The sequence below is a fragment of the Manacus candei genome, unplaced genomic scaffold (assembly GCF_025592945.1).
Source record: "Manacus candei isolate 608988 ecotype Guabito, Panama unplaced genomic scaffold, ASM2559294v1 h1tg000028l, whole genome shotgun sequence".
Lineage (NCBI taxonomy): Eukaryota > Metazoa > Chordata > Aves > Passeriformes > Pipridae > Manacus > Manacus candei.
In genome coordinates, this window is record NW_026138076.1 from 15,644,585 (window position 1) to 15,672,026 (window position 27,442).

The 27,442-nt window shown below is 40.5% G+C and overlaps 2 protein-coding genes and 1 long non-coding RNA gene across 7 annotated transcripts in view; 2 read left to right on the forward strand and 1 right to left on the reverse strand.

Annotated features, from left to right (window-relative positions):
- The window catches only part of CFAP97 (cilia and flagella associated protein 97), a 30,556-nt gene extending 25,711 nt beyond the window's left edge, over positions 1-4,845 (forward strand). For all 4 annotated transcript variants that reach the window (XM_051790450.1, XM_051790447.1, XM_051790446.1 and 1 more), the window contains exons 5-6: positions 3,216-3,366; positions 4,028-4,845. In XM_051790450.1, coding sequence (XP_051646410.1) covers positions 3,216-3,366; positions 4,028-4,155 — 279 coding nt within the window. In that variant the 3' untranslated portion in view covers positions 4,156-4,845. The remainder of the gene's footprint in view (positions 1-3,215; positions 3,367-4,027) is intronic.
- A 3,214-nt stretch (positions 4,846-8,059) lies between these two features.
- On the reverse strand, positions 8,060-10,621 carry SLC25A4 (solute carrier family 25 member 4). The gene is made up of 4 exons (XM_051790453.1): positions 10,420-10,621; positions 9,682-10,168; positions 9,244-9,384; positions 8,060-8,898 (listed from the first exon to the last, which is right to left on the reverse strand). Exons 1-4 carry the CDS (start codon positions 10,528-10,530, stop codon positions 8,741-8,743), a joined length of 897 nt encoding a protein of 298 aa, XP_051646413.1. The 5' UTR covers positions 10,531-10,621; the 3' UTR covers positions 8,060-8,740.
- Positions 10,622-10,796: 175 nt separating this feature from the next.
- LOC127472353 (uncharacterized) lies at positions 10,797-18,245 on the forward strand. 2 transcript variants are annotated; one of them, XR_007904968.1, is made up of 4 exons: positions 10,797-10,917; positions 11,936-12,112; positions 12,216-12,393; positions 17,746-18,245. It is a non-coding gene; the product is annotated as an uncharacterized LOC127472353 (long non-coding RNA). The 2 variants fall into 2 exon arrangements; XR_007904967.1 differs by lacking the exon at positions 10,797-10,917 and adding an exon at positions 10,924-11,242.
- Positions 18,246-27,442: the final 9,197 nt, after the last annotated feature.

The following is a 27,442-nucleotide window of genomic DNA, read 5'->3' on the forward strand; positions in this document are numbered from 1 at the left end:
TCAGTGAACTCATTTTCAGAGTGCTACATTTTCAGTGATTTTTTTTTTCCTTCCTTTTTCAACACAGATGCAGGGAAGTCTGTACTGATTATTTTATATTTCACAGAATCACAGAATATGCTGAGTTGGAAGAGACCCACAAAGATCATAGAGTCCAACTCCTGCACAGGACATCCCCAAGAGTCACACCATGTGCCTGAGAGCGTTGTCCAAATTTTTCCCTTTTTCTGACAGAGAGCATTAGAATTACCTTCAGTGTTCTCCTGATGTGTCCAAAATTGAATTACCAAATTTTAGTTTGGCCTACTGTATAGAAGCAGTTTTTAAATTTTGTTGGGTTTCTTTGTTCTCTGCTTTTTGGCAATCTGACGTTTCCTTCTGTCATTGACAATATGTATTTTAGTGTCTTTATAGATACTTATCTATGTCCAGATGTCTAGATTTATAAAGGATTGTTCCATTCCTAGAAGGTAATCATGCAGGAACACCCACTGTGATTTTTTTTCTTTTTTTTTTTCATATTCTACTTTTACTATAAACTCAGTATTAAAGTAAAAGAAGACGGGGAAAATGTAAGCTTCGGAAGTCTTTTGCCAAGCTTGGGAGGTTATCAGTAATATGATACTATATATGTATTGAGCTTGAATCAAGAGCTATGAGGGGCTACAATGTGATTTAGAGCAATTAATAACATTCCTGCCATTAGTGTCTGTTATTCATTATTTTTATTCCTTAAAATTTGATGGGGAACATATATTTGGTTCTAAACACCTGGATTGTTTTCTGTGATCTTATTCTCTGATCATTGAGATCAGTGATGAAATTTCTGTTTACTTTAGTGATGCATGATTAAGGCTCCAGAGATTTAGTACTTCAAAAGAACAAGGGAAGTGGCAGCTGTCTTCAGTCCATTTCTCAAAAGGAGAACATAATGAAAGAATTAGTACATTTATATGTGTAACTGATAAAGAACATCTGTTCAAGGTACTTGTACCTTGCACAAAGTAGTTCCCTCGCTTAAGAACCTCAAGATTGTAGGGTCGGTAATAAAAACATAACAATTGGATTAGTTCTGGGTTACAGATTTAGTAGGTCAGGGCTGCCATTCCAGTGTGTTGATGAGTTCATTTCTGTATGCAGCAGGCTGTTCTCCAAACAGCAAAATTCACGTCTGCAAATAGTGCATAAATTAACATGCCCTTGGTACAATCTGCAGCAGAGGGCAAGGAAACCTCAGGAGCTGTTCTCCCATTCTCTGGAAGAGCTTTCCTTCAGACCCTTCTGCACCATGGAATCTATATCTGCTCTTTCCATAGCTCAGGGCTGAATCAAGTCCAGTGATAACCTGTTCAAAAAGTAATATTTTAGTACTGAGAGGTCTCTTTTTTTTTTTTTGCTTTAGTAATGGGAATTTGATAGTTGTTGAAATACAGGCATAAAAGCAAAAGCAGACAATTGTATTTATTTATAAAGAATAAATATATGTAAATATTGTATGTTCAGAATCAAGCTTGAAATTAGTGCACTGTTAAGGTATGCAAATTTTATGAAGCTGTTACAGTGGAACGCAGACTTGAAACATGCTTGACTCATTGGAAAGTCACTTCTACAATTTACCTGATCCATTTGTGATGGAACTGAATGTATTGAGAGCTTCCATTTTTAATACTGAAGGTAAATGGGTGATCTCTGCAACTCTAAATGTATATAACTGTATTAGGACTTGCAGATGAAGTTGTTAGTAAAATATTGGATATAACATTTAGAGACAAGTCTACCATTTCATGTTCTGTAACTGACTTTAGTGAAGAGCTATTTCTAGCTGAAGTCCTTCCTTTGACTTTTGCTTACTTAGGTATTTCCACTTGACTGTGAACTGGCTGGCACTTGTTGCAGGCACTTGTGACATGTTATGTCTGAGCCAAAATCACTTGTCCTTTCTCTCTTGTGCGCTCTGTGCAGGTTTCTAGTGCCCATGCATAAACTACCAGGAGTTTGTAGATTCCTGTTACAGTTAGACAATGACAACTGACATCCTGTGAATCCTGTAATATTTCCTAAGTCAGTTATTGTAATTTTTTGTATTCTTATTTTAAAAAAAATCAGTACGTGATTGGGGCTACAGTTTAGTGGTGATACAGACAGCTTCTTGACTTCTACCATATAAGTATGCATCTAGACAATACATCCTATTAGCAGAGTTATTTTTAGTGCTTTGGAGACTTCTGTAAGCACAGTTTGCATTGTTTGTTGTTCATAGGATGCATGTCTAACCCTGAACAGCAACGGTTGTGTCATTGCCAAATGTTTGTAGGCCATGAAATGAACTGAAATTAGTTAGTAGAGGAAATCTGTAGATCTGTGTGAGGCAACCACTAAAGGTGAAATATATTAAAATTTTGAAGTTGTTAATTGGATATTGCATGTAGCTGGGTACTTCCCAATTTGTCCTCTTATCGGGTTCTTTTTTTAGATTATCGAAATTTCTTAAACCAATAAATCCTGTTTCAAGTAAAAGTAATTATAGAATAGGAAAATGTATTTTACAGATACTATGTAAGTAGCTATTCCAATTTATCACTTATTGCATGATTGCCAGGGCTAATTTCAACAAGAGGAAATGGTGTCTGTATCAATAATTTCAACTAGAGTCTCTTAAAATTACATTATGGATAAAACAAAGTGTGTCCTGTGGATGGATGTTTGTGCTTTCCTTTTGAAATTTATTTCACAGGGTTGGGGTCAGTATCCTCTCTGGGGATCATATAGGGCAATATAAAATGGTCTAAGTAATTTTTGCAAAGCAAAGATTAAAAAAACAACTCCTAACTTCTCATCCTTCTGGAAATTTAGAAGGGAGGACTAACCAAAGGTCAGATTAGAAGAGTGCAGGCCACTTCCTCGCTACCTTTACTATCACCAAACAGATGTATTGTTTCAAGTTACCATAAAGTACAAAGAACTTTCAGGTACTAAAGATCATCAGTGTAGAACTGATGATGTGCAAGGGATAGTTACAGTTTGTGTCATCTCATAACACTGAGAAAAGAATTGAACATGAGCAGAATAGCTTATGCTGGTCACCAATGGAGTTCGTGTTATGCACTGCTAAAACTTTGGGGGTTTTTTGCAGGTCAAATAAAAATCAGTTTGTATTTGTTTTGTAGCATCTTGTTCATTCTTTCTCCTTGATGATATTTTCCTTCAATATTAAGGCTTTCCTGAAAAGACTGGAAGCGGTGAAACCAACAGTTGGGATGAGACGTTCTGAACAACTGAGGGACTATCACCGCCAGATGAGTTATCTGAGTTCTTCACCTTCTGTAAGAAGGGCTAAATCTCCTTTCACCCAGCTTAGTCCTCCAAGTAAGTACTTTGAAGTTGCAGATTATTGCATTTCTATGCATGTGTTTATCTTCTTACAATTCAGAATTGTGAAGCACTTACTGTTAAGAATAGCAAATATGTTCCTTTTTCTGTTGCCTTTAGATTGATCATTTATCACACAGAAATCGTTAAAGTGATTTTTTTTTTTTAATCATACCAAATATATGATGACTATATGCATTGTTTTGTTGCCCTCCTAGATTTCTAATAAATTATCTTGTCCAAGAAATAAAAATCCCTGTTGTAGTGTGTTCCTAATTTTGCCAATATTGAAAGGAGAATAGAGGGGGAGGAAAAAACCCAACCAAAACACCCACAAAAACCTCAATGAAGATTCAAATTCTCATTCAGAAAATGTAGATTTACTGATAGTAGCCTTGTTTTTCTCAGAAATTGTGTAAGATTTGGAAGTAGGTAATGTGTCCCTATAGACCCATGTATGTTGGGTTAAAGAATCACAGGCCTGAATTCTTTGTCCTGGTCATTTACAAACAGCTCATAACATTTTGGGTTTGTATTCAATTTACTGTTTTGGGTTTTTTTCTGTAAACTATGGTAATGACCATTGCAGTAGTAACATAGCATGAAGTTTTCTGTTGTACTGAGCACAAGCATTCTCCCTTTGTGTGTGTGTTAACAGGAGGAACTTCAAGATTATCCGCTGTACAAAATACACTGAGCCAGAGAAACGAAAAGCCCATGTCTGATTTAGCCAGTGGGGTATTACAGAGACCTAAACCCACTAATGTCCGTGCTGCTTGGTTGTAAGTGTGTTCTTTGCCTCGCATTCTGATATGATCCTCAGACTTCTATTTTTAGTGCTTTTGTAAATTCTATGTGCAAAAATATTTCTGCATTGTTCAGTGATTACAATGCATTGTGTTTAATATAATTGCTTATAAAATGTTTCTAAGTGAACACTTTCCCTTATTCAGTGTTTTCCATGAGAGGAAGAACTTAGGAAAGAGAGGAAGATATCTAAATGGACAAATTAAATAGAAATTTAACTATTATTTTATTCTCAGAAGTGGAATTTGTATCCGTAACATGGAAGGACAGAATTACTGCACTTATAGGTGCAAGATGTAAATAAAATCTTTAAAATGTTAATAATACTTTAAATACTGCATTAAATTCATAAGTATATGCTTCATTCCTGTATTGTCCTTGCTTTTCATCCTGGCTTTATGTAAGCCTTCTGAAATTCGTGGGTCATGTTCTTGTGACTGAAAGAATCTTTCACAGCAGTGTGAAGGGGTGCAAAGCAGATTGTGTATTCCTGCATGGTGAGCTAGAATACTGAGGCTGCAGAAGATGATGTTTGCCACTCTTAAACATTCGACACCTGGAGTATGTTTTGTACGCAAGGCTGTCTATTCCAGAATTAAAAGGATTTGGGAAGTTGTATTGGATCTCGGAAGATGTATTAGGACATTTGTGTAGGAAAGAAGCATCTGATATTACTTGAACAAGGGTGAAGACTGAAGTGAACAGCAGTTTCAGACTCAGTGTAAACAAGAATAAGTTCTAGTTCTCAACCTAAAGAATAATATTAAGCAAGGGAAATACTTCATGGCCCTGCTTTTGCAGATGCTTGCTCTTCTCAGTGGGAAGATGCAAACTTGAACTGCAGGAAACATCTTCAATATTTGATTTTGAGAGTGACTACTAACCAGGATTTAGAAACAAAAAAGCAGTAGAAAGCAGTCTTGTTATGCTTCTTAACCTGTTTTTAAATGTCACGTTCATACCAAATATTTGTAGTAATGTCAGATAAGCTCCAGTAGCAACATCCATTTACAAGGGGAGTAAAATCTAATGGACTTGGTAATCACAAATAGTAGGTGGTGTGGTTTATTTCTATACATAAAGGCAAACTTTCAGTGAGCTTGTTTTGTAGGAATGTAGCCATATAATAGGAGCATAAATTGTGATGCTGCTGTCTGTGGATATTGCTGAAACCTTGCTTGCTTTCCCAGCTTCTTCCCAGGAGAGATACAAGAAATCTCTATATTGTGAATAAAGAATATTTGGTAATGCTGGGTCTTAGCCCTATGACAAGAAAAGTTTATTATTCTTTGCTAGTGCTTGCATGAGGGCTTAGGCTTTTGGGTATTCTGCATTGTAACACATTTTTACTTGGTCCTGTGTGATAGTTTGGCAGAGCTGCTGCACTTGGTGACCTGCAGATCAAATTTAGCTGTTTGACTATATTTGAACTTCTAACTTTAAGCAACATCGAGGCAAACAGATTTGTATTGCGATTATTTTTCATGGATAGAAACTGTAAGGTTTTGTATAGTACTGCTGTATTTATTTTTATTATTGTGCTAATTAAAATTACTCATACTTTAAGGTTTTTGTCCTTGAATCTGAGTATCAGTCACAGCTTAAATACTTCTGAATATGATAGTTTTTTTGATTACTTTCAATCGCTTCATCTTATTTAACTTTGGTATGAAAAACTGTCAATTTTGTATGTCGTTTGTAAATCATAAGAAATAAAATATTTAACATGAACGGCCGTTGCAGTGGCTTCTTTAAGAATTTTATAAATGTATTAAGATGCAAAGGATGTTGAATAGCTTGGCACATAGAAAACCACAAAAAACACAGGTTTCCCAGTGTTCAAGTATTAGATGTAAGGGAATAATGGTTTTGTCACAGGCTTTAGCCTGCACAGTTTGCCTGTGACCAGGTATTGCAAAAGTGTGAAAGGAGTAGTATCAATTGACTGTGAGTTCAAGTAGAAATTAGAGACCATCTGCAAAGTCTTCTAATTTCCAGGCTTTCAGAGCTTAGAGCTGCATTTTAGGTTACACTTCCAGCAAGTGTTACAGTGAGTGCCACAGACTCAGGGCAGAGCTGCTTTCAGGAGAATGGTTAATTCATCGACAGTTTTGAACTCTGATCACAGGTATCTTTATGGAGACTGCTGCCTGCAATCTGCCACAGCATATGCATTGGCATTCAAGCAGAAATAAACAGCCATTTACCTTTAAGTGCTTTCTGTATGTTTTCTTTCATGTACGGCCTCTTACCCCAGTAGAATTTTCCTGCATTGATACTCCTCACATTCCTTTTTAATAGTCTTTATTCCTCCCTCTACCTTTGGGTTTTTTTCCTTTTTTCTAGAATGCAACTTCTTTCATTTATACTTCCAAGTAAGTTTCTTTGTGTCCTCTTAATTGTCTTATTCATTCATAAATACACTTTCCCCCCATTGTTTGGTACCTCTGCCTAGTACAGTCCATCATTGTCTCTGCCATCTTTGTAGCCAACTTCGATCTTCTCTAACACATCCAAATGCCATTTGCAACCTCATCAGTGAGTTAAATGTAAAATGGAGAGTTGGAGTGTGTTAGCAGGCTTCTCAAAAGGAACCATTAGGAATGTGTAGAGGAAGGAGAAAAGGAAGAGAAGTGAAACTGGCAGCTAAAGCTTTTAAGGAAGACTAATGCACTTTGAAAACTAGTAGAAATATTTTCTTCACAAATTTATGGTTTGATAGATTGTGACCATGGTTATTTACAATGGGAAAGAAAACAGACCAGATAGCTAGAAAAGCAGGTGTTCAAGATAGTGACCATGAAAAAAGGGAGAGGTAACAATCAGGCCAGGTTTTGTCTTGGGACAAATAATTTAAAACTGGTTAATTTAAAAACAGTCTATCTTTTTTTTTTTTTGACCAATTTTTTCCCCAAATGCTTCAGTTCTTCAGGTGGATAGATAGTTTCCGGACACTGTTTAGTGGTCTGTACCTGCCTTCAGGGAGAACAGAACTGCTGGTTGAAACCTGTGGCAGACACGCAGAGCCTATCATGCCAAGGGACAGAGAGCCAGAACCACCTCCATCTGACAATAAATGTTTCAAATATAGAAGAGGGATAACTGGGAGGCATACATATGAAGTAGTAAAAGATGAAAGTGAAATAAAAATCTATTTGATGATTACTTGCTTAGTCTTACCCTTTGGCCAGAGAAGCTGTGGATGCCCCAACCCTGGAAGTGTTCAAGGCCAGGTTGGATGGGGCCCTGAGCAACCTGGTCTAATGGAAGGTGTCCCAACCCAAACCATGCTCTCATTCTATGATTCTTTTCCTAGGTGGATATGTACCAAATTTTTGTTTATATATAGCCAAACTTAACAACTGAAATAGCTACAACTCACTTTCTTTTCTTTGCCTGATTGAACAGCCTATTCTTCAGTGAGTTCACAACCATGCAGCATCTAAAGTTTAAAAACTGTATTGAGCATGTTCTGATCTCACTGGTAATTAATAGCTCAGTGTGTTCATAATGGTGTAGTTGAAAGTGTAGTTATTTTAATAACTCGGGAGTATCCCACTCTAGAATACTTTTTCAAGTAAAATAAGCAGCAGTGACTTCACTGTTCAATGAGGACACACCTCAAAGTTAAGGATAACATAAATTATCAAAGCAGCTAAGACTAATATGGAAGCTTATCTCTAAGATAACTGGCTGCAGTACCCTCAAACTCAATCCACTTGGTTTTGCAATTGTAGAATTATCAGTAAGCACTTCACCTACTCCTAAAGCTCTGTTGAAAAAACTTTGAAGAGACAGTCACTAACAGTGTGCTGATTAGCATATCACCTTAGAAGACACATGCTTGTAATGTGTTCAGTGTACTGAAAACAACAGAAAAAAGTTCATTAATATATTAATTTATTTCATTTCAGTTTTAGTTCAATTGAACCTCAGAGCAGACAACTTTTTGCTTTGTCACAATACAGGGAACTTTTGAAACACTTTATTTCCATATTCTACAAAGAATGGTTGAAAAATCAGATTATGGTCTCAACCCTATAACTGTGTAATTTGTCAGTGAAGAGGCTGCAGTTAGGAACTCAGCCTGGTGCTTCAATATAGTTTATAGTTCCAGACATTTTCACTTAGTATCATTAAAAAATAGAGCTTTAGAAGAAAGCATGATTTTAATTCATGTTATATCATCACACAGTTGGGTACCTAGAGACATTGCTTAATACCATAAATATTTATGACAATCTTTTAAGAATTCACATTATTAGATTTCAGACTAGATATAGACCACCCAAGTCTTGTCTCTAGACAAAATCTATTACCTGCAATTTGAAGTATAATATATACACAGGTTCCAATACAAATGCTGGAGGAATTGTCATACAAAATGTAGCTGTGATGTAGTGGACAATTTTTAAATAATTGCATCCTCATCTCTGCCAGATACGTTACTCAAATTTTATTCTGTTTCCCTAGGAAATATTTTGTTGTCCATTACATCACAAGAGCACATTTTTTAAAAAAGTTGATTGAGAACAATTGAACTACTACATTATGATGTTCGGTTTTAGACGTACTTCTTGATTTCATCATAAAGTACTAATACAAAAGCTCCACCCATGCCTCTCAACACATTCGACCAGGCACCTTTGAAGAACGCTTTGGATCCTTCATCTTTAGCTATCTTCTTCCAGCAATCAATTGTGCCCTTATACATAATATCAGCTGTGGAAACAAACATAAAGGTCATAAGGCTTGAAGTTATACAGCAAATATGTTTCAACTTTCCTATCTTTAAACCAACAAGGAATAAGCAAAGTATAGCCCAGAATTTAAGTAATCAATTAAGGAAAAGTAATTCCCCACGTGGAAATCAAGTAATTTCTCAGTCCTTTAAGTGAACATGACAGAAATAACCAACAATGTGTTTCCCATAGGTTGTTTTTAAAGGATTCCATTAAGAAGGTCATTAGTTTTCCATAAGAGAAAAAAATACCCAGTATCTCCCATCTTATCTCAATGAAGAGATACTTTCTGCTGCCAGAATACCATAGGAGCATTTATTCTTACCTCCCTTTCGGCCAGACTGCATCATCATCCTACGTCTCACAGTATCAAAAGGGTAAGAAACCAGCCCTGCCACTGCAGTGACACTCTGGGCAATCATCCAGCTCACTACGATATGCACATTCTTTGGATCAGGCAACATACCTGTCATCAAGAACAAATGAGCAGAGTCAGAACAGAGGGAAAGGGTTGTGGGAAAGATGGCTGTGGAAGGAACAATCACCCACCAACCCCAGGAGTCAATCCAAAACCAAGGCGTCTGCTCAGAACAGCAACTTGAGGGAGGCAGGAATGCATGTCAGAAACACCTGTGTGTGTTCTAGCACTGCACTCTGAACTGGTACTGAGCCAAGCCCTGCCCGTCCTTGTACTGCCAAGTGCTCTAGAGTGCCTTTACTGGATGGATCTTCCCTTGCAGTCACTCCTCCATGCACTTCTTACCCTTGGCCGTGTCGTACACCCCAAAATAGGCTGCTCTGTAGATGATGATGCCCTGGACAGACACGCTAAATCCTTGATACAGGCCCCTCAAGCCATCAGACTTAAAGATCTTCATAATGCAGTCGCCCAGCCCAGAGAACTCCCTCTCTGTAGCTCCTTTGCCCACATCAGCCGCCAGCCGGGTCCTGGCGAAATCCAGCGGGTAGACGAAGCAGAGGGAGGTGGCTCCCGCGGCACCCCCAGACGCGAGGTTCCCTGCGAAGTAGCGCCAGAACTGCTTGTGCCTGTCCACTCCGCCCAGGAAAATCTGCTTGTACTTGTCCTTGAAGGCGAAGTTGAGGGCCTGGGTGGGGAAGTACCGGATGACATTGGCCAGGTTGCCTCTCCAGAAGGAAGCGATGCCTTGCTCCTTGGGGATGCGGACTATGCAGTCCACGATGCCCTTGTACTGCTTATCGGCCGTGATCTGTTTGCTGGCATGCTGGACCTGCACGGGGGAGAAGGAGGAGGACGGGACGGTAGAAAGAGGGCACGGCAGGAGTGACCCCGCACGCTGAAGGGCACGGACGGGGCCGGCCCAGCTCCCGCCACCCCGAGGCGGTGCTGAAGGTCCCGGGCAGTTCCCGCGTAACCAGAGCCGGCCGAGCTCCTTCCCATATTTAGTCACGCCGGGCAGTGCCCGCCGCGCCGGCACCACCTGTGGCGCGGCCCCACCGCCCGCCCCCCACTGCCCCTCACCTGCAGCAGCAACTTCACTCTCTCGATGGGGGCGACAGCCGTCTTGGAGACGGCGGCGGCAATCCCGCCGGCCAGAAAGTCCTTGACGAAGCTGAGTGCTTGGTCTCCCATTCCGCGAGCCGGTCCGACACCCCCACCCGGAGAGAGGCAACGACCGCGCACTTCCCCACCCGGCCGGCCAAATGGTCCCCCGCCCCGCGCCGCCGCTCTTATACCCCGCGGCCTCTCGCGATAGGAGGAGGCACCCCCCGGGGCGCAGGCATTGGCTGAGCCCCCTGGGCCCGCCCCCGCCGCGTCCCCCCGGGCCGGGGCCGTGAGGGGCGCGCGGCCCGGGACGTTTAAAGGGCAAATTAAAGTTATCTGGGGCTGCCGGGGAACGCGGCGTCGGAGCATGTGCCCGCTGTATTAATAGCACAAGAGGGGACACGGGCAGCTGGCAGGAGCGCTCCAGGCCGAGTTAACCGTTCCGTGCAGGCAGAAGGCAGTGGCTGGGGGCTGGTGAGAGCAAAGGGCCTTTAAGCCTTGGCTCGTGTGCGTGGAGTCACACAGAGAGCGGTGAGGGGCACACGGATGTCGTGCCCTACAGCAAGGCCCACCAGGGTTGCACTGTCAACTTGGAAGGTGGTGCCGTGTCCGTGAGCATCAGTGACCAGGAATGGGCTTGGGCCTCTCAAGTCAAGGCCAGAGAGCGACTTTGTGTTTTATGCACTATGTGAAGTTGCAGGCATCGAGGTTTTTAAATACCCAACATGGTCCAAGATGGCTTTCCCAAGGAGGAGACAACCTGCCCTCCTGCACTGTACCCCCATTTCAACCCTGCAAGGTCAGACCCTCACAAAAGTCTCAGTCAGTCCCCTCTGAAGGAGGGAAGGAGGGGAAAGGACTCTGGGAAGCACAGATGTGCTTAAGTTGCTTGATTCACACCACGTGTGAAAGAAGAATAAAGGCTCTAGCAAAATGCTGCCTTCACGCACAGTCTGGTTCTTAAGGAAACAATTGAGTCTCAAATGAAGATTACATGGCTTATTCATTAGTTTCACTGTTTCACAGAGTCATCAAGGTTGGAAGAGACCTTTGAGATGATCAAGTCCAACCATCAACCCAGCATCTCTCATCTGTTCTTTCTGGCTGACCCCCATAAGAAAGCAAGAGCTTATGACTGGTTGGGTGACTTGGTTGTGTGGAATAATTACATGAAAGGCAATGCAGCAAGCTGTAGATGCATACCTAGAACTTTGCCTTAAAAAACCATTAAGATGTGCCCCCAGGATAATGTTACACTGAGGAATTCATAAAGTAATGGGTCTGCTTTCATTTGGTAATATGGTATCAATAATGAAGATAGGATTCATCTTAATGTAGGTACGAAAAGATTGGCTGTCCCACTAGGTGACATTCTCTCCAGGACAGCAGATGTCTTCTCACTGATGTGTTTGTTAGCATAAGTCAATGAGACAGTAAATTTGATCCCTTATCTCTCTCGCCCTCTGCCACTCTTATGTCTGTTGAGGTAGAGGTCTCTTCTCATGAACCACAGCTCTGAGAAAGCAGATAATAGCTATAACTTCCTTTGTACCTTGGCCATCCTGAGAAGATGGAGCCTGTCCCAGCTTCTAAGAAAGGAGAAGAGAGCCCCCCTGAAGAGACGTTTCCCCAAGCAAGGTCCGACATAGGGGATCCCTAGAATTAGACTGTGAGTTGAGGGGAGTTTTGTTTAACACATGTGGCTGTCTCCTACCTTTGACCTTTCCTTTCTCTTCCTCATACTTCACTCACCATGTCTCGTCTTTCCACAGGAAAGTAAATATCCCTTTAACATCTTGGGGTTTCTGCTGCTGGTTTCACACCCACATGGACCCATGGGATAGTGATGCTCGCAGCTGCTGCCTGACAATCCAGACTGATAGGGTCTCCTCAGTGTGTGCACTCAGGTGTCAGCCAGTGCCCCACTGACTGGTGTATGGTGAGTGAGAGGTGGGAGAGTGGCAGTGGGAAGGTGCTGGGGAAGGAGGGGAGTGGGGGGCCTGGAATGAGACTGGAGTGGGTGTCTGTGCTGAAAGGATCATTTGCCTGCCTCTCCTCCACTATCTTTGGTTTAACACATTCTAATATTTTTTTAAATTATTATTTTATGTAATTAAATTGCTTTTTTTAAACAACATTTTAATGAAGTCTTTATCATAAGAATTCCAGTTATGTTTTGAAGTTATTGTTGTGTATCATCATCACACTCCATAGAGGTTCTTTGATTTAATAGATATTTCTGTACTATTTACCCATGACTGCCAGTACTTATAGAAAGTAGTGCATAGCAAGTGAGTTGCCACTTTTTCTCCTTTTGCTTTCACTTTTCTGAACCCAGATGTCTATTTCCAGGAGAGACATGGCTTCCAAACAGTTTTAACAAAAGCAGGGCTGGACCCAGGACTTGTGTTGACTACGTTGAGGCTTATTCTTCATTTGTTTGATTTTTGTTCCAAATACCTGTTTTGGATCTTTCCTATATATGATAATGAGGGCTTTTATGCTACCTCTTGTAGAAGTTCATATATATCCTGTGAGGAACTTACTGCTAACTCCACCAGTAACACCAGCTTGAGCATGAGCATAAACATTTCCACTAGCTGGAAATGTTGTTAAAAAAAAAAGCTAAAGGACCTTTGGCTTTTCATACAGTTAGTTGGCGTTTGTTATTCAATAATCAGAATAGTTACTGATACTTTTGTAGAGAAATGGTTGAAAAAGTTCTGCAAGCTTTCTGAAATGCAAGCTTTTTGAAATATTGAAAGCTGGATTTTAAGCCTTATCTTCCTTTGATCTTTGTATCTTTGGATGAATTATCTGGCTTTCTAGGCTGAGTTTGTGGGTGATTTGCACTGCTGGCATAGCATAAAGACACTGGAATTTGTTGTTAAAAATTCTGAGCTAAAAATAATAACCTAGATCTACATTTTCAAGAGAGATTAGTGACTGACTGCATTGTGCTTTGGCGTCTGAATAGGCAGCTACAGGAGATCAACTTCTCCAAAGTAGTGCATACCCTTGTTTAATTACATTTTCAAGACAGTGGGAACTCTAGCATCGAGGCTAGACCAGACACAAAATAAAAAAGCTTTTCCTCAAAAGTCAGCAGTCAAAGCCTGACGGCAGGAACAACAGGGAGTACAAGGAATCAGTCACACCATCCTGACTCCCAGCATAGACAGTGATGGGTATATTGACAAGATGCCAAGAAAAAGTATGTGAGTATTTTCAGGAAAGATTTGTAGGATTATAGTAACTTCTTGTGCAAGATTGATTTAGGTTTATGGTCAGGAGGAGGAGAGTAAGAGAGCCCAAACGGACTACATGAGGATAAGAGTTGAGAGAAATAACAAGGTTGCCAGTGACAAAGATAATCAAGAAGAATAAAATCATGTGGGCTCTGAGTTTTGTTTTGGGCAGATATTGGTGCGGGTAATTTTAGTTGGGTGTTGGTGTTATCTGTCTTAGGGGCCAACATTGATCCAGAGAGGGCAAAAACTAGACACTAAGTGTAAGCAGCATATTGAGCTAGGCACTAAGTGTAAGCAGCATATTGAGAAGGGAAGTGATAGTGCTGGAAATAGCAATGGGATTCAGCGTAGGGTGTGTTTGTTTATTAGAGCATGTCTGTAATGTGAGGACAAGGAGTTGGAGGAAGGTCAAAACTTCAGAAGAAAACTGAGGCAGTGAATGAAAATTAGTATGAAACAGATCAGAAGTTATGTTGTAACAGGACAAGCATAGAGTGTAAAAGTAGGAAGGAAAAAACACTCAACATGTGACAAGGAATAAACTTGTAGGAAGAGAGTATATTAAGATTTCCTTTGGCAAGGATTTGTGCAGAAGATATTCAGGAAAAGAGCATTTGAAAAGTGCATTAAAAATGGTGAAAGGCAGCCAGGTCTTCATTTAACTTGGAAAATTAGGAGGAAAAATTAGAAGGATGTCATAACTGGGAGACAATCAAATGGTTGTGCATGAAGTAAACTTGATCACAGGTCAGCCAGGAAATTGAAGCTGAAGGCAGAGCGAGGTATGTGTTTGGCAACCAGACTTCATGAGATAGGAGTGGAGAGTAAGAAACAGAGAACCTACAATCAATCTGTGCTAAAGAAGAAAGGTAAAGCAGGAGGAAGAGGGCTGAGACTAGATGGGATTTTATCAATATGATGAGATTAAAATAATGGAAAGAGCAAATGAGAGGACATGAGGAAGGACATGGCAAGAGACAAAAAAGATCAGAGAGAACGGGTGGGACAACAGAGGTCAGGGAAAAGCAGTGGTTGCTGCAGACACCATCAAAGGAATAGCTCTTCCAGGGTGTAGGACACTAAGGGGTGCAGGGAAATGAATGAACCAGGGCAAGGAGGCATACAGGTGTCTGCTGTAGGGTCAGCAAGGACATCAACGTGAAGCTTGGAAGCTTCCCGAGGATGAGTGTGAGAAAGTGTGATGAAAGGAAGAGAATCAGCTGAAATCACAGAGGAGGGCTGATCAGGAGGAGTGAACTGGCTGGTTAACAGTTCTTCATAGAGATAAGATATGGCTCAAAAGCAGAGAAAAAGTGACAGGGATGGTGAGGGCAGCCTCCATGAGAGGGTAAGGGGTGGGATGTGATGAGAAACTAAGGTCTCTCTAGGAGGCTGAAGCTGCAGAGGGAGAGTCAGACAAGGGCATCCAGGGGCGTTGACACAGATTTTATAGGCCTGTGGGAAACATTTAAAGTGTATCTTCCAGCTGCAGCAAGTGAAGAGAAGAAAGGGGAGTGGACTGGTCAGAAGGACAGAGTAGGAATGCAAGAAGGGTTGATTGAGCAATGGTAAAGACTTGAGAGTGGGATAGAGAGATATAGGTGTGGCAAATGTCATTAAGGGCAAAAAGGAGGCAGAGTAAGAGGTAGGGTTTGTTGCCTGAGGTAGATTGTTTAAGAGACAAGAAGCAGCAGTTGAAGGAATAGAAAGAGAGAGGAAACCAAGCTAGATGGGGAGGGAAAACTAGAGAAGTACAGAAATAAGTTGCAGTAAAAGTTCATATGAGAGATGTGGAGGAGTAGCCCACAAACAAGGTTAACCAAATCAGACAGTCTCTCTAGTCTGCAGTGACTGGGTTCCTCTTGTGCAGGTATGTGGCCAGGCATGTTATACTTTTGGCATTCCCTGTTGACTGAACCAGTAATGAAAGTATATGTGTTGACTGAATGTCTTCTGCCACATTAATTGCCCCGGTGAAGGTAACTAACCTAAGGTTAATATGTTGTTTCAATTTTCAATGCTTCATTGACTTCACTTGTGGCTGTTCTGAGGTACTGGTGGAGAAGGCAAAGATCCCTGAAAAGAGTGGGATGTGGAGAGCCAGGGAGAGAGGAAACAAATCAAGCAGCAATCCTGCAGGATTTGGTTCCTCATCAGGGATTTATTTATTTCACACAGTTTTCAGAACCTTAGTTTCTTGTTCAATTCTGTTGCGGTATCAGGTACGGCAAGACTGCTTTGACTCAAATAAGTCAAGTACTAATTTCTGCTACACTAGTTTGAAAAGCTGAAATTGCAGTTGTTACTCTGAAATTAATTTTACTTCTCTTTAGGACTGTACAGTAAATGCTCGGTATGCTTTAGGCAGAATAATAGTGTTGCTAAGATTTAGAACTTAAGTGATTTTTCCTCATAGATCTCGACATACCTTGAGAATAAAAAAACAACTTTTATGTCACAGCTGTGCATTACAGTAAATAATTAATGGATGCTACAGGCTGTCATAAACATGTAGAGTACTCTAGAATATCTGTTAATTGTTTGATTATTAATGCATACATGCCACAAACATAACAGTATACATTACAGATTCTGGTAAAGTCATAAAACCAGAGGTATTGTGGACAGTTTCCAGACCATGGATATAAGCAAATTAATGACCTGTTAGACTCCATAATAGTTAATTTACTATTTACTAACTCTTCTTTGGTAAATATATTTTTGATATCAAGCATAAAAGTGACTCACTCAAGGTCATTCTGTCAGCATGTCTCAGAGCAAGGCATGAATGCAGGTTTCCAAGTTTTGCCACATCTCTCTTGTACAAGACATTTGTATATATAATTTAAATTCCCTCTCCACCTCTATGTTTTAATGGCTCAGGACAACCAACTAAAGTTGGAAATTGAGCCAGAAGCAGAGGGAGTTCTATCAGCAATAGGGTCAGCTTGTTGTCCTAGTCTGGAACACCTCTCAGAGCTGAAGTAGATGAAGTAGGAATCTGCTCAAATGCATATAGGTAGGTAGATACATATACCAAAATCAGGTTTTGTATTTAAGTGCTGTAAAAAGGTGTAACTGAACTATAGTTTTCATTGCTTTATAAGTTGTTTCCTGTATGGTCTGATGTGTGGTTGTTTGTGATGATCTCAATCCAACAGAAAAGATTTGGCATAAAGTTGTAGAATTCAGCTGCCAAGTACCGTTCTACACAACTATAAGTGCACAACTGCGTAATGTTACACACACTCTACTTCACTGTTATTACAAAATTAATTTGTCCACACTGAACTGTGCCTTCACTCAATCCTTATTCATGGGCAAGACTGCTGAAGACAATAGAAAAGGGTCTGAAAAGAAAATAAGTAAGGGTGTCAGCATTGGGCTAATGGTTGATTGGCTTTCTCAAAATTGTAAGCTGGCAACATAAATTACTGCAATAATATGAAAAGTCCAGATTATGTTTACTCCTGTAATACCAGTAAAGCTTATTCAGAACAACCATAAAGTAAAATTTGAAAACCTTCTTAGCAAGGAATATTGTACTTTTTCTTTTGGTGTAGATCTCTACAGAAAATAATTTCTTTAGTCATTGGCAAACACACATCATTATGTGGTGGACCATATATCCCTTCTTGGATTCAGTGATTTTCAAGTTTTGTGTTTCCAGGGAAAAATACATGCTGAGAGGATCTCTGATGTTTATATAAAAATATGTATGTAGATATATATATGGGGGTTTTATAATTCTAGTTGAAACTTATTTTACATGGAAAAAAATGAGATCTGGAGATTGTTGTGTTCTCTAACAGCTATGCAAAAACTATGACCTTCAGGGCAAAGGGAAGGTCAAGGTTTGCCTCTCAAGAAAAGCTTATATTTCCATGGTCCTAACTGGTATGTTTCATCGATACTCAAAGCTTCATTTTCCTATTTACTATCTTAAAATATTCTATTTTCTATCATTTTTTGTCTTATTCTTCCTAAAGGATTGTGCTAAGAGATATTTAACATGTACCTTGCTTTTCTGCATGTTCCGGTTTATTCCCAGAGATATGCTTGTCATGGTGTTGACCAGATTTCTTGGAAGGTGTGACAGCTGCAAACAGAATCAACAACGTCTGGGCAGGTGTGTGGTCAGAGCAAAGCCCAGTTATGGGCTAAAGCCCTCTGTGTTTTCCATAATATACAATAAAATTTTCTCGTGCAGCTAGAAGTAACACTTCTTCACAGTGGCATTCTGAATGTGTATTACGTCCTGATTAAGAAATTCAGTTCTTCACTGAGTTCTCCTACTTACTTAATGGGGTTCTGTTAATGTTTGTTTATTTCCAAACTAGAGAAACGCTGGGTTGGTAAATGCAGAATTCAGATGCACCTGCCTGAGTTCCATGACCAAGAAAATAGGTCTGATTTGTTTTCAAAGTTTAGCAAAGCAAAGCTATTAAAAAATGAAAGTATTAATATAGACTTTTCTGACAATGTTTGCAACATGCCCTTCTTCAGAAAACCTTTTGTGTTGGAAGAATGCCTAGTAGGTCACGTAGCCCTCTTTTCATAGTGCAGCATTCTTTTCATCATTCATGCAATTCGTGCATCATCGCATGATGACTGTTGTGTTCAGCTTTCCATAGCTCTGGGGACCCTTGCATATTTTTCAATTGCCTGCCTCTTCTTAGAGTTGTAAGGACTTGTTCTTTGCTCAAGCTTACCCTTCTAAATATTATTTTAATATCAGTCTTAATGGGATAATGTAAGTACTTGGTCTTTGCTGAATTCATTTTTTTTATTGTTCTTTGTGTTGCAGTAATTTTTGAGTATAAAAAAAATATTTAAGTTGATCTTTTTATGTTATGTTTATGTTTTTAGGTTAATCTTCTGGTTTCTAGTTGCTAAGTTGCTTCTCTGTGTGGTTTTACTGCTCTAGATATTTTAAAAATCAGTTGTTTCAAGGAGACAGATTTGAATTAAGTTAAATTATTTCAGTGATTTATTTGGTTTCCATCTGCTATTTCTGACAATACATCTGGTTATAATATAATTTTCTTTTTAATAACAGTGTCGATATTGTTAGTTCCTGCTCAAATTGCCACCTCTCCTTGCCTTCAGATATTCTGTAGAGTTTCTCATTCTGTGATTTTACTTTAGACTAGTCTTTCTTCTGTGAAATCGTTCATAATTTTGCTGACAATAATTTTATTTTCATATATTGTAGGACAAACTGAAATTATTTCTGATAACAGTATATTTAACTGAATCACAGCTTTGTGCTCAGATAACCTGCACTGCAGTAGCAAAACAAGGTAATCATGTTTTTATAATATAGAAACAATTTCATGCATTAAGTGTAGATGTCACTGTTACACATACTTCCAACAGCTATTACCACAACAATTCTAATAGAAATTCAAGCTTATTTTCAATAAAGTGAGAAATGAACAAATTATATTACTCAGTGACTGAATCATCAATTTTTATCACCCTACGTGCTGATTGAAAAGGCCACAAATACATTGTTGCCAAAATTTAAAATGTAATAACTATAATGCCAGAGATGTTTTTATAATAAATCGAGGTATTAATCTTTCTATATATTGCAAGAAAATGGCAATTTAAGACCACCTCCATACCACACATTATTAAAATGCATGAAGGGAGAAAAGGTCTGCAGAACAACCAAAATCTCAGCAATTGGGATACCAATGTTGAAGATGACAACCATACTGCTGAAGAGTGAGAAAACTGTGTGAGAAAGTTTTTAGATGTGAGAGTTTATGGGTTTTATGGCATCAAAACTTGTGTCCCTTGATGGAGTATTTTATGCTTCAGAACTCAGTGTAGAAAAGACCCAGTTTGAGTCCCAGGTCCGAAAATTCCTTTGGATTTGAATTTTCCCAGCTGAGCTGATATATAGGATATTAAAAGGGACAAGTTATGGGGACAGAAGCAGAAGACAGGAAATAATAAGATTATGTGGTATGTTACCTCAGCTTGATGACAAAACACAATTTGTCTTCCATTCATTCCTAGGGAATAACTACTGGTTTCTGCTTCAATGGGAATTCAGTTTAATACTTTCCTATAAATCATAAGAAATAAATGAAGATACTGTACTAATATACATTCTTAAAAATTGCTGTATTATTTGAAATTGCTATATATGTATGTAGAGTTGTATTATAGGTAGGTATGAATTAATATATGCTGTAAAAGTGTCTTGCAGGTTAACACAGTAAAAGGAATTGTCCTTTTGCTCCATTTAATTTTTTTTCCTTTATAATAGGATAAAGTAATAGAAGAAATTGAGCTATTTTCTATTTTCCAGAGAGCTATAATGGGAGAAAAAGAGAGGGGATATTCTGAGTACATATAGTGGGGAAAACTGAGATCATAGGAACAATCATCCAGACATGAAACAGTCTTGAAATGATCAGCCAGGGATAAATTATCTGGACCTCTTAAGTTACTTCCAGGATCATAGTGATAGGTCATCCACAAGCTGTGTGAGTCTGCTGCTTGTTTATGATTTGCCTTCCCTTTCAGATGTCACAGTGTTGTAGGCTGGCATCCTTTTTTTCTACATAGAACTGGACCTACATACTTTTTTTTCTGCATAGAACCAGTTCAGGTCAGAAGTAACAGTTCAAATAAAATAGATAGATCTTTATGTAATTTAAAATAGTCTCTGTGGCTTCCATGCGTTTCTATCAATGCCATGCTTCATTTTTGCAAGGCATTTTTTAAGTTGCAGGTTTTCTTGTTCACTGGTAATAATCCACCAACAGGAAGAGCTAAAAGAATGAAAAATTGAGACAGCAGTGTTGCTGGTATGCAGCAGTTTACTATTATACACTTTTGTCTTCTGTTCAGCAGCTCACCTCTGCAGAATAAGATTTTTAAAAAGCCACCTTAAGCAGAGTACTCCTCTTCCTCTTTTTCCTCCACTTCTGAAACATCCTCAGTTTGAGAGAAGAAGAGATCCATTGACATAGCTTTTGGGAAAACTACCCTGGAGCTGTGCACTTTCTCCTACTGGGCACTGCTCAGCAGGGGAGGTTGTTCTCAGTCTTGAACAGCAGTGATGTGGATGGGAGGAGATTGATTATAGAAAGGGATGAGAAGCATGCATTTACATAGGCTCTTTTCCCCTGCCACCTCTCCACTCTCCAGCAAGCATGGGTTTATTTTAGCATTGGCCTTCTGAAGCAGGATTAATTTTCCCCCGAATAGGTCAGGCTGGGACAGAGCCAGGATCCATGGCCTTTCATAGCTTGGGTGACTCAGGAAGCCAGAGATACCTACTAAGTAGACAAGGCCTCTAACTGCTGGGCCTGTGCCCTGTGCAAGAGAAGTATCCTGGAATAACCTTTCTGATAAACAGCAGAAGAGTCCGTACGAGGTCTTTTTCCAAAGGCTGGTGCCAGGCTGAACCAGGCTGTTGGGCTGCCCTCTGCTGTTGGGATTCGGGAAAAACGTAAAAGTCAGTGACAAAATCCAGGAAAACGGTAACGAAGTATAACCAGGGAAGCAGTAGTAGGTGATTACGTGCTGTCAAACTCTCATTTCATACAGTGCTTCAGCCAGCTGAAATGTGCCCTCATCTTCACGAGCGGTTCCATTCGTAGCAACAGAACGTACCTAATAGTTTTCTTGGGGTTTAGCAGTGGTAGAGTTCTTGTGGCTCTGCAAAGCAACTTGTGACCCAGAAATCATGCTTTCTGACATGCTTGTTTGTGTTTCAGTGTGCACAGGAGATGCAGAGGAAGGTATTTCCATCAGTAATTCAGATTTTAAAACCTTTTTTCATATTTCTTCTATTATGTAGACTTATTAAATTTCCTACTTAAAAGTATTTGATACAAAGTTGTGTAGAAAGCTACAACCATCTTGTATAAGCACACGATGTCTGGAGGGGTGTAGGACCTCTTTTCCTGTAGCTAATTTGCGAGCCAGTGTGGAAGCATAATGGAAATAATCTGATATTTCTATCAGAACTAGAGGGAAGTGCCATCGAGTGGTATTTCCTAGCCCTGCTAGACTTGCAGCTACTTTTGTAGCCCTGAGCACTTGAACATCTGTGGATATCCCAGCAGCTGTAAGAACTGTGTTTAGGGTTCTATTCTGGAACATAACAGCTGTATCTGGGCTGATTTCATAGCCCTACTGAAGTAAATGAGCTTATGGTATATGATTGAGGGAACTCGCTGCTTCCCTTCGCAAAACAGGTTTTAATGTTAAGGCTTGATTCTCATCTTAATGTTTATATCTTTAATGTGATATGCATGTGTAGTGGGTTGACCCTGGCCAGATACCAGGTACCCACTAAAGCCTCTCTCTCACTCTCCCTCTGCAACTGGACAGAGGAGAGAGAAAAAAAAACAGCTAAGGATTCATGGGTAGAAATAAGAACTGGGAGAAGTTGCTTATTGATTACCTTCACAGGCAAAACAGACTCAAAGTCGGGATAGTACTTATATTTATTACTAATAGGATAAGAGCCAAAGAGTGAGAAATAAAACAGTCTTAAAAACACCTTCCCCCACTCCTCCTTCCTTCCATGTTCTCCCTCCTCCCCCCCAGCAGTGCAGGGGGATGGGGAATAGGGGTTGCGGTCAGTTGTTGTTTCTGCCTCTGCTCAGGGAGAGGAGTCCTTCCCCTGCTCCTGTGGGGTCCCTCCCACAGGAGACAGTCCTTGATGGGCTTCTCCGGCATGAGTCCATCCCTCGGGCAGCAGTTCTTCTGCTGTCCCGTGGGTCACTCCTCCATGGGGTGCAGTTCTTCATGAATGAGCTGTAGTGATGTGGGTCCCCCACAGGGGCCACAATTCCTACTTGGGAAAAACCTGCCTCAGCCTGGGCTTCCCTCTCCACGGCCGCAGATCTCCAGCAGGACCCTGCTCCAACCTGGGCCTCCCACGGAGTCACAACCTCCTTCATGCATCCACCTGCTCCACCATGGTCTGCACCACGGGCTGCAGGGGCCTCAGCTCCAGCGCCTGGAGCACCTTCTGCCCCTCCTTCTGCACTGACCTTGGTGTCTATGTTGTTATTCCCATGCTCTCACTCCGTTCTTCCCAGAATGGAATTTCTTCTGCGCAACAATCTTCTGTTCTTAAATATGTTATCAGAGAGGCGTTACTGTCACTCCTGATTGGCTCAGCCTTGGCCAGCAGCAGGAAGCCTGTCCTGGAGCTGGCTGGCATTGGCTCCATGGGACAGGGGAAGCTTCTAGCAGCTTCTAACAGAAACCACCCCTGTAGCCCCCCCTGCTACCAAAACCCAGCCACAGAAACCCACTACAGCATGTTTCACTTTTTGATACTGATTTTAAAATCCTTGCCTTCAATTTCTTTGTCACAAGCATCCTGTCCCAACTGTATGGGGTTTTGAGTTAGCTATCAATGTGGCTGTAACAGGGGAGCTGTGAGGCTGTTTATTAGCTTCCCCTGCCTTCAGAAGTGAATACTTTTTAATTCTCTTAGAGAAAACCTTTTCTAACATTAGGCCTGCAACCTCAAACTGAACTTTAAAGGTGAAGACTTTTCTGCTTCTGTTGTAAACAATAATCAGGCCATAACTCTGTGTCTGTTTGTGGGAAAACAGGGAAGCAATAAAAGTACCTTCTTTTCCACTTGGTTTACTCTTCAGTTTTGGGATCATTTGGCTTGATTTCCCAGGCTCTTGATAGCAGAAGAGAGAGAGTATACCACTGTCTGGCTGAGATGCTGATTTATACAAGCAATATTCACAACTTAGCCAAGGTGGCAAGAGGACCTGGTTGACCAGAAGTGATCATATTGCTCTCTACAGAGCCCAGGTGTTTGGTTGGCTAGTATTTGATTCTACCACATCAGCATTTACAGCAGATAACAATCCTAATGGAAGATAAAAGCAGATCAGTTTTGCTTCAGTCTCAGAACTTGAGGATATGGGCTGAAAAAAGTGGGAATGGGTAAAATCTGATTGTGTCTTTTCTTTCATAGATTTCACAGAGAAATGGGAGAAGGGAGAATCAGTCCAGCATCTGGTGTGATTTCAGTTGAAGCAAAGCTGGCAAACTTAGTTCAGTCTGGTTTCATTTCACACTTGGCCACATTCTAGTAAGCATCTGTCCTCGTCACATTTATTTTGGTTAATTTGTGAACTCTTTGTGAGTGTAAACTGCAGAAGTCACATAAGTCTGTGAAATTTGAAAGACTGAAAAATCACCTGTGATAGAAGAGAGGGATCCACAATTTGATGCTACCACATGGGCACCTTCTGAGATGTGTCAAGAAATCATGCATTAGAAATGTCTGTATCTTTCCTTTACAGTTAGCTAGTTGACCTGTAGATAAAGCCTCCGTGAATGTCTGCATTGGGACAGGTGAACTGCACACCCATTTCCTGCCTGCACCAATCCTGCAGTGTGAAATAGTTGCTGAGAATTTGTGGACTCCATTGTGTGGAAAGTGGCAGCATCACCAAGTTCATTTCAGGAAGGAATATTTGCACACACTTGCAAAGACAATCATTCTCCTTTCATTAGGTGGCTTTTAAAGATCCTAGGTATTTGGATACTAGGATGGATCTTTTTTTTTGATTACTTTCAGTAGCTGTGTAGTGTCTCTTCCATCAGTGTGCTCTCAGCCCCTTACAGAGGCAGACAAACCACAAGCAGTGATCAGTGGAGAAATCCTCAGTCTTTATCACCTTTGCATTCCTCCTGAAGCTGATGGATAAATGGTTTAAGGAACATCCCTTGTGGAAGAGAATCCATGGTAGCTTAGAAACTTTGCATCTGACTGTCAGCTGGTGGCTGTCTGGCACATTCCATTCACTGCTGCCCCTCAGTCATCAGAAGTGCTGGCCCCTGGACCCCAGAATGATACCTGCTCTCATCTTTGCAGAATGCTGTGTCCACCCTGCAGTTGGGGTTTGGCAGTGTTAGCAAAAATTGAGTATGGATCTTAGGCTACACTTTTTTTGTCAGTGCTTCTTAACTGGAGACTGGAGGTGTTTCTCAGTGCAGTAGCCTTTCTTCTGGAGGAGTTCTGGTCACAGAGGACCAGTTTGGAATTAAATGTTTAGTTTGAACCATGCCAGCAGACTGCTCTGAATGATTCATTACTGTGTTTAGTTGGTTGTTTGAGATCTCTGATGTGCTGTTTATATAAGGTAGTATTTTTGTAAACTCCATGGAGTCTTATGCCATTTCTGAACAGTGTGGGCTGGAGCTGTATGCTGGGAGGGGGAAGGGAGCCAATTTTTCACTTACCATTTAGGGTGGGCAGCATACTTGAAATGGAATTGGACACTTTCTCCAAGTGATGGAATCTCCGGTTAAAGTAGTTCAATCTTTTCACTAATCTAGGCCTCATTTGTTTTCAATGTGTATGAAATTATGCTTTCTTCTTATTGTTTTGTCTTTTTTTTACATTTTTTTCTTGTGAAAAAGTGGACAAACTTAAGGGAAAGATGATTAATAATCAGGAATTTCAGAAATCAATTGAATGCAGGTAAGAATGATTTTCTTTATCCAGAACCATTTCTCTGTGGGGAGATAGAATTTTAACTTTCTGGGAGTGTTTCCTTAAGGACCTTTTTTTGCAGTGCCTACAGCTGAGTACATTCAGGACACTTGTGTTTCTGTATAAGGGAAACTATGTGAAGTAACTGGATTATTTAAGAGGCAGGGAAATAATAGATTTTTCAGTTGATTTTTCATTTTCAAGCCACAACTAGACAATCCTCTGCCATCCTCAGTGTGCCCAAAATACTGATGATCTGAAAAATAAAAATCTGAAAAGTTTTTCATTATTCTTAGGTCAGTTATGTTTCAGAGGTTCATGGACAGAGATTCTTGTCTTTTGTCCAGGGGTGTGTCATAGCTGTAGCTTAAAATATCCTATATCTTTAAGGGGAATATTGCATTACCAGGTTTTATTTGTACTTTATTCTGAATAGTTACAGAGAGCAGTTCTGGCCACCTGTCTCTAAGAGGGAGATCTCAACACTCCAGGAATGAGTTTGACAGCTCCTGATAGTGCTTTGATTACAGTCTCTCTGAATGCACAGAAGCATCAGCTTCATGGTGGTTATAGTCACCAACTGACATTATTTCAGCACAAATTTTCTTCTTCTTCAGCACTTTTCTGTGCCAGATTTATTTCAGATATGGAGGTTTTTTATTACTGTCAGCAACAGATACCTTTACATCAGAGTGCTCTTAATCCTTTCAGTTGGAAGCCCAGCTGCACCCTGCTTCTGTTTTTTTTTCTGGCCATGGTATGCCTGTGGATGGCTTGACTAGGTATCTGGGATTCTTCAGGCATTTCACCCATTTCACTAGTGGGCATTTCTGAGTGTTGTCCTGGATAAAGGGGAGTCACTCTGAGCTGGAAGGCAATAGATAATGATTGGAAGACATCCCACTTCCTGCTCCCACAGATATAACTGAAGTTTCTTCACGATTATGGGGGATGTGAAGGTGTCTTGGCAAATAGCTTAGAAACTGGTGTTCACAGAGTGCTTTCTTCTGTGTTCACCTCTGCAAACAGATTCCTTTTTTGCATTGCTTATTCCAGTCTGGGGACATGAGGCTCTGCTACACCTGCTACAGTCCCCTTTCAACAAGGAAATAAGAGCTGTCTTGGTTATATAACTTGGTAGCTATAATTCTTCACTTCTTTCTACCTCACTTTTCCTTTGGGTATATTTAAAGACCTCCTTGTCCTGGAGATCCTTTTCAGTACATTGTTGCATTATCAATGGAGCAAAAGAGTGGTGTTGGACTGTCTGTTCTGAAATGCCTGACTGTGGTATCTGCTATGATAAGCTAGTTGGATGGATGTGATGGGTTGGCAAAGTACCCACACAGCCACTCACTCAGTCACCCCCAGGCAGGGCAGGGGAGAGAATAGAAAGAGCAAAAGTTAAAAAACACTTGAGGTGAAGTAAGGATGCTTAATAAGTGAAGGCAAAAGTGCAAAGTGATGCAATCACTCACCTCCCACAAGCAGACTGATACCCAGCCTGCCTCCGAGCAACAGCTACAATGACTGCCTTGGAAGACAACCTCACTCCCAATTTTTATTGCTGAGCATGATATTATATGGTGTGGAATAACCCTTTGGCCAGTTTGATTCAGCTGTTTTGGCACTGTCCCCTCCCATCTTCGTGATAGGACAAGGGGTAATTGCTTTAAACTGAAAGAGGGTATGTTCATAATAGATATTAGGAAGAAATTCTTTACTGTGAGTGCGATGAGTCACTGGAACAGGTTGCCCAGAGAAGTTGTGGATGCCCATCCCTGGAATTGTTCAAGGCCAAGTTGTATGCATCTTCAAGCCACCTTGACTAATAGAAGGTGTCCCTGCCCATGGCAGAGGGGTTGGAACTAAATGATCTTTGAGCCCCTTCCAATCCAAACCATTCTATGATTCTTGTGCCCACCCTCACCAGCCTACTCACTGGTCAGTGTGAGGAAAAGAAAAAGCCTTGATGCTGTGCAAACACTGTTCAGCAATAACCAAAAGACTGGTGTGTTATCAACAACACTATTTTAGTCACAAATCCAAAACACAGCAACATATGGGCTTCCATGAAGTTAACTCAATTCCAACCAGACCTGGTACAACAGAGCTTCTTTACACTAATTCATAATAGATCAGAAATTAAGGGTAGTTTCATAGATGGCATAAGGATCCTGATGACTCAGTGGCAGCTCAAGTTCTTCTCCCTCCCCATTTCCTCTCATGTCAGCACTAG

Bases quoted from the DNA above. Each gene is read 5' to 3' on its own strand.
- SLC25A4 (XM_051790453.1), bottom strand. From the start codon at position 10,530: ATGGGAGACCAAGCACTCAGCTTCGTCAAGGACTTTCTGGCCGGCGGG. The intron at 10,169-10,419 runs GTGAGGGGCAGT...TCCCCCGTGCAG, and splicing joins GAGTGAAGTTGCTGCTGCAG to GTCCAGCATGCCAGCAAACA. The intron at 8,899-9,243 runs GTAAGAATAAAT...TTGTTTCCACAG, and splicing joins GCAGTCTGGCCGAAAGGGAG to CTGATATTATGTATAAGGGC.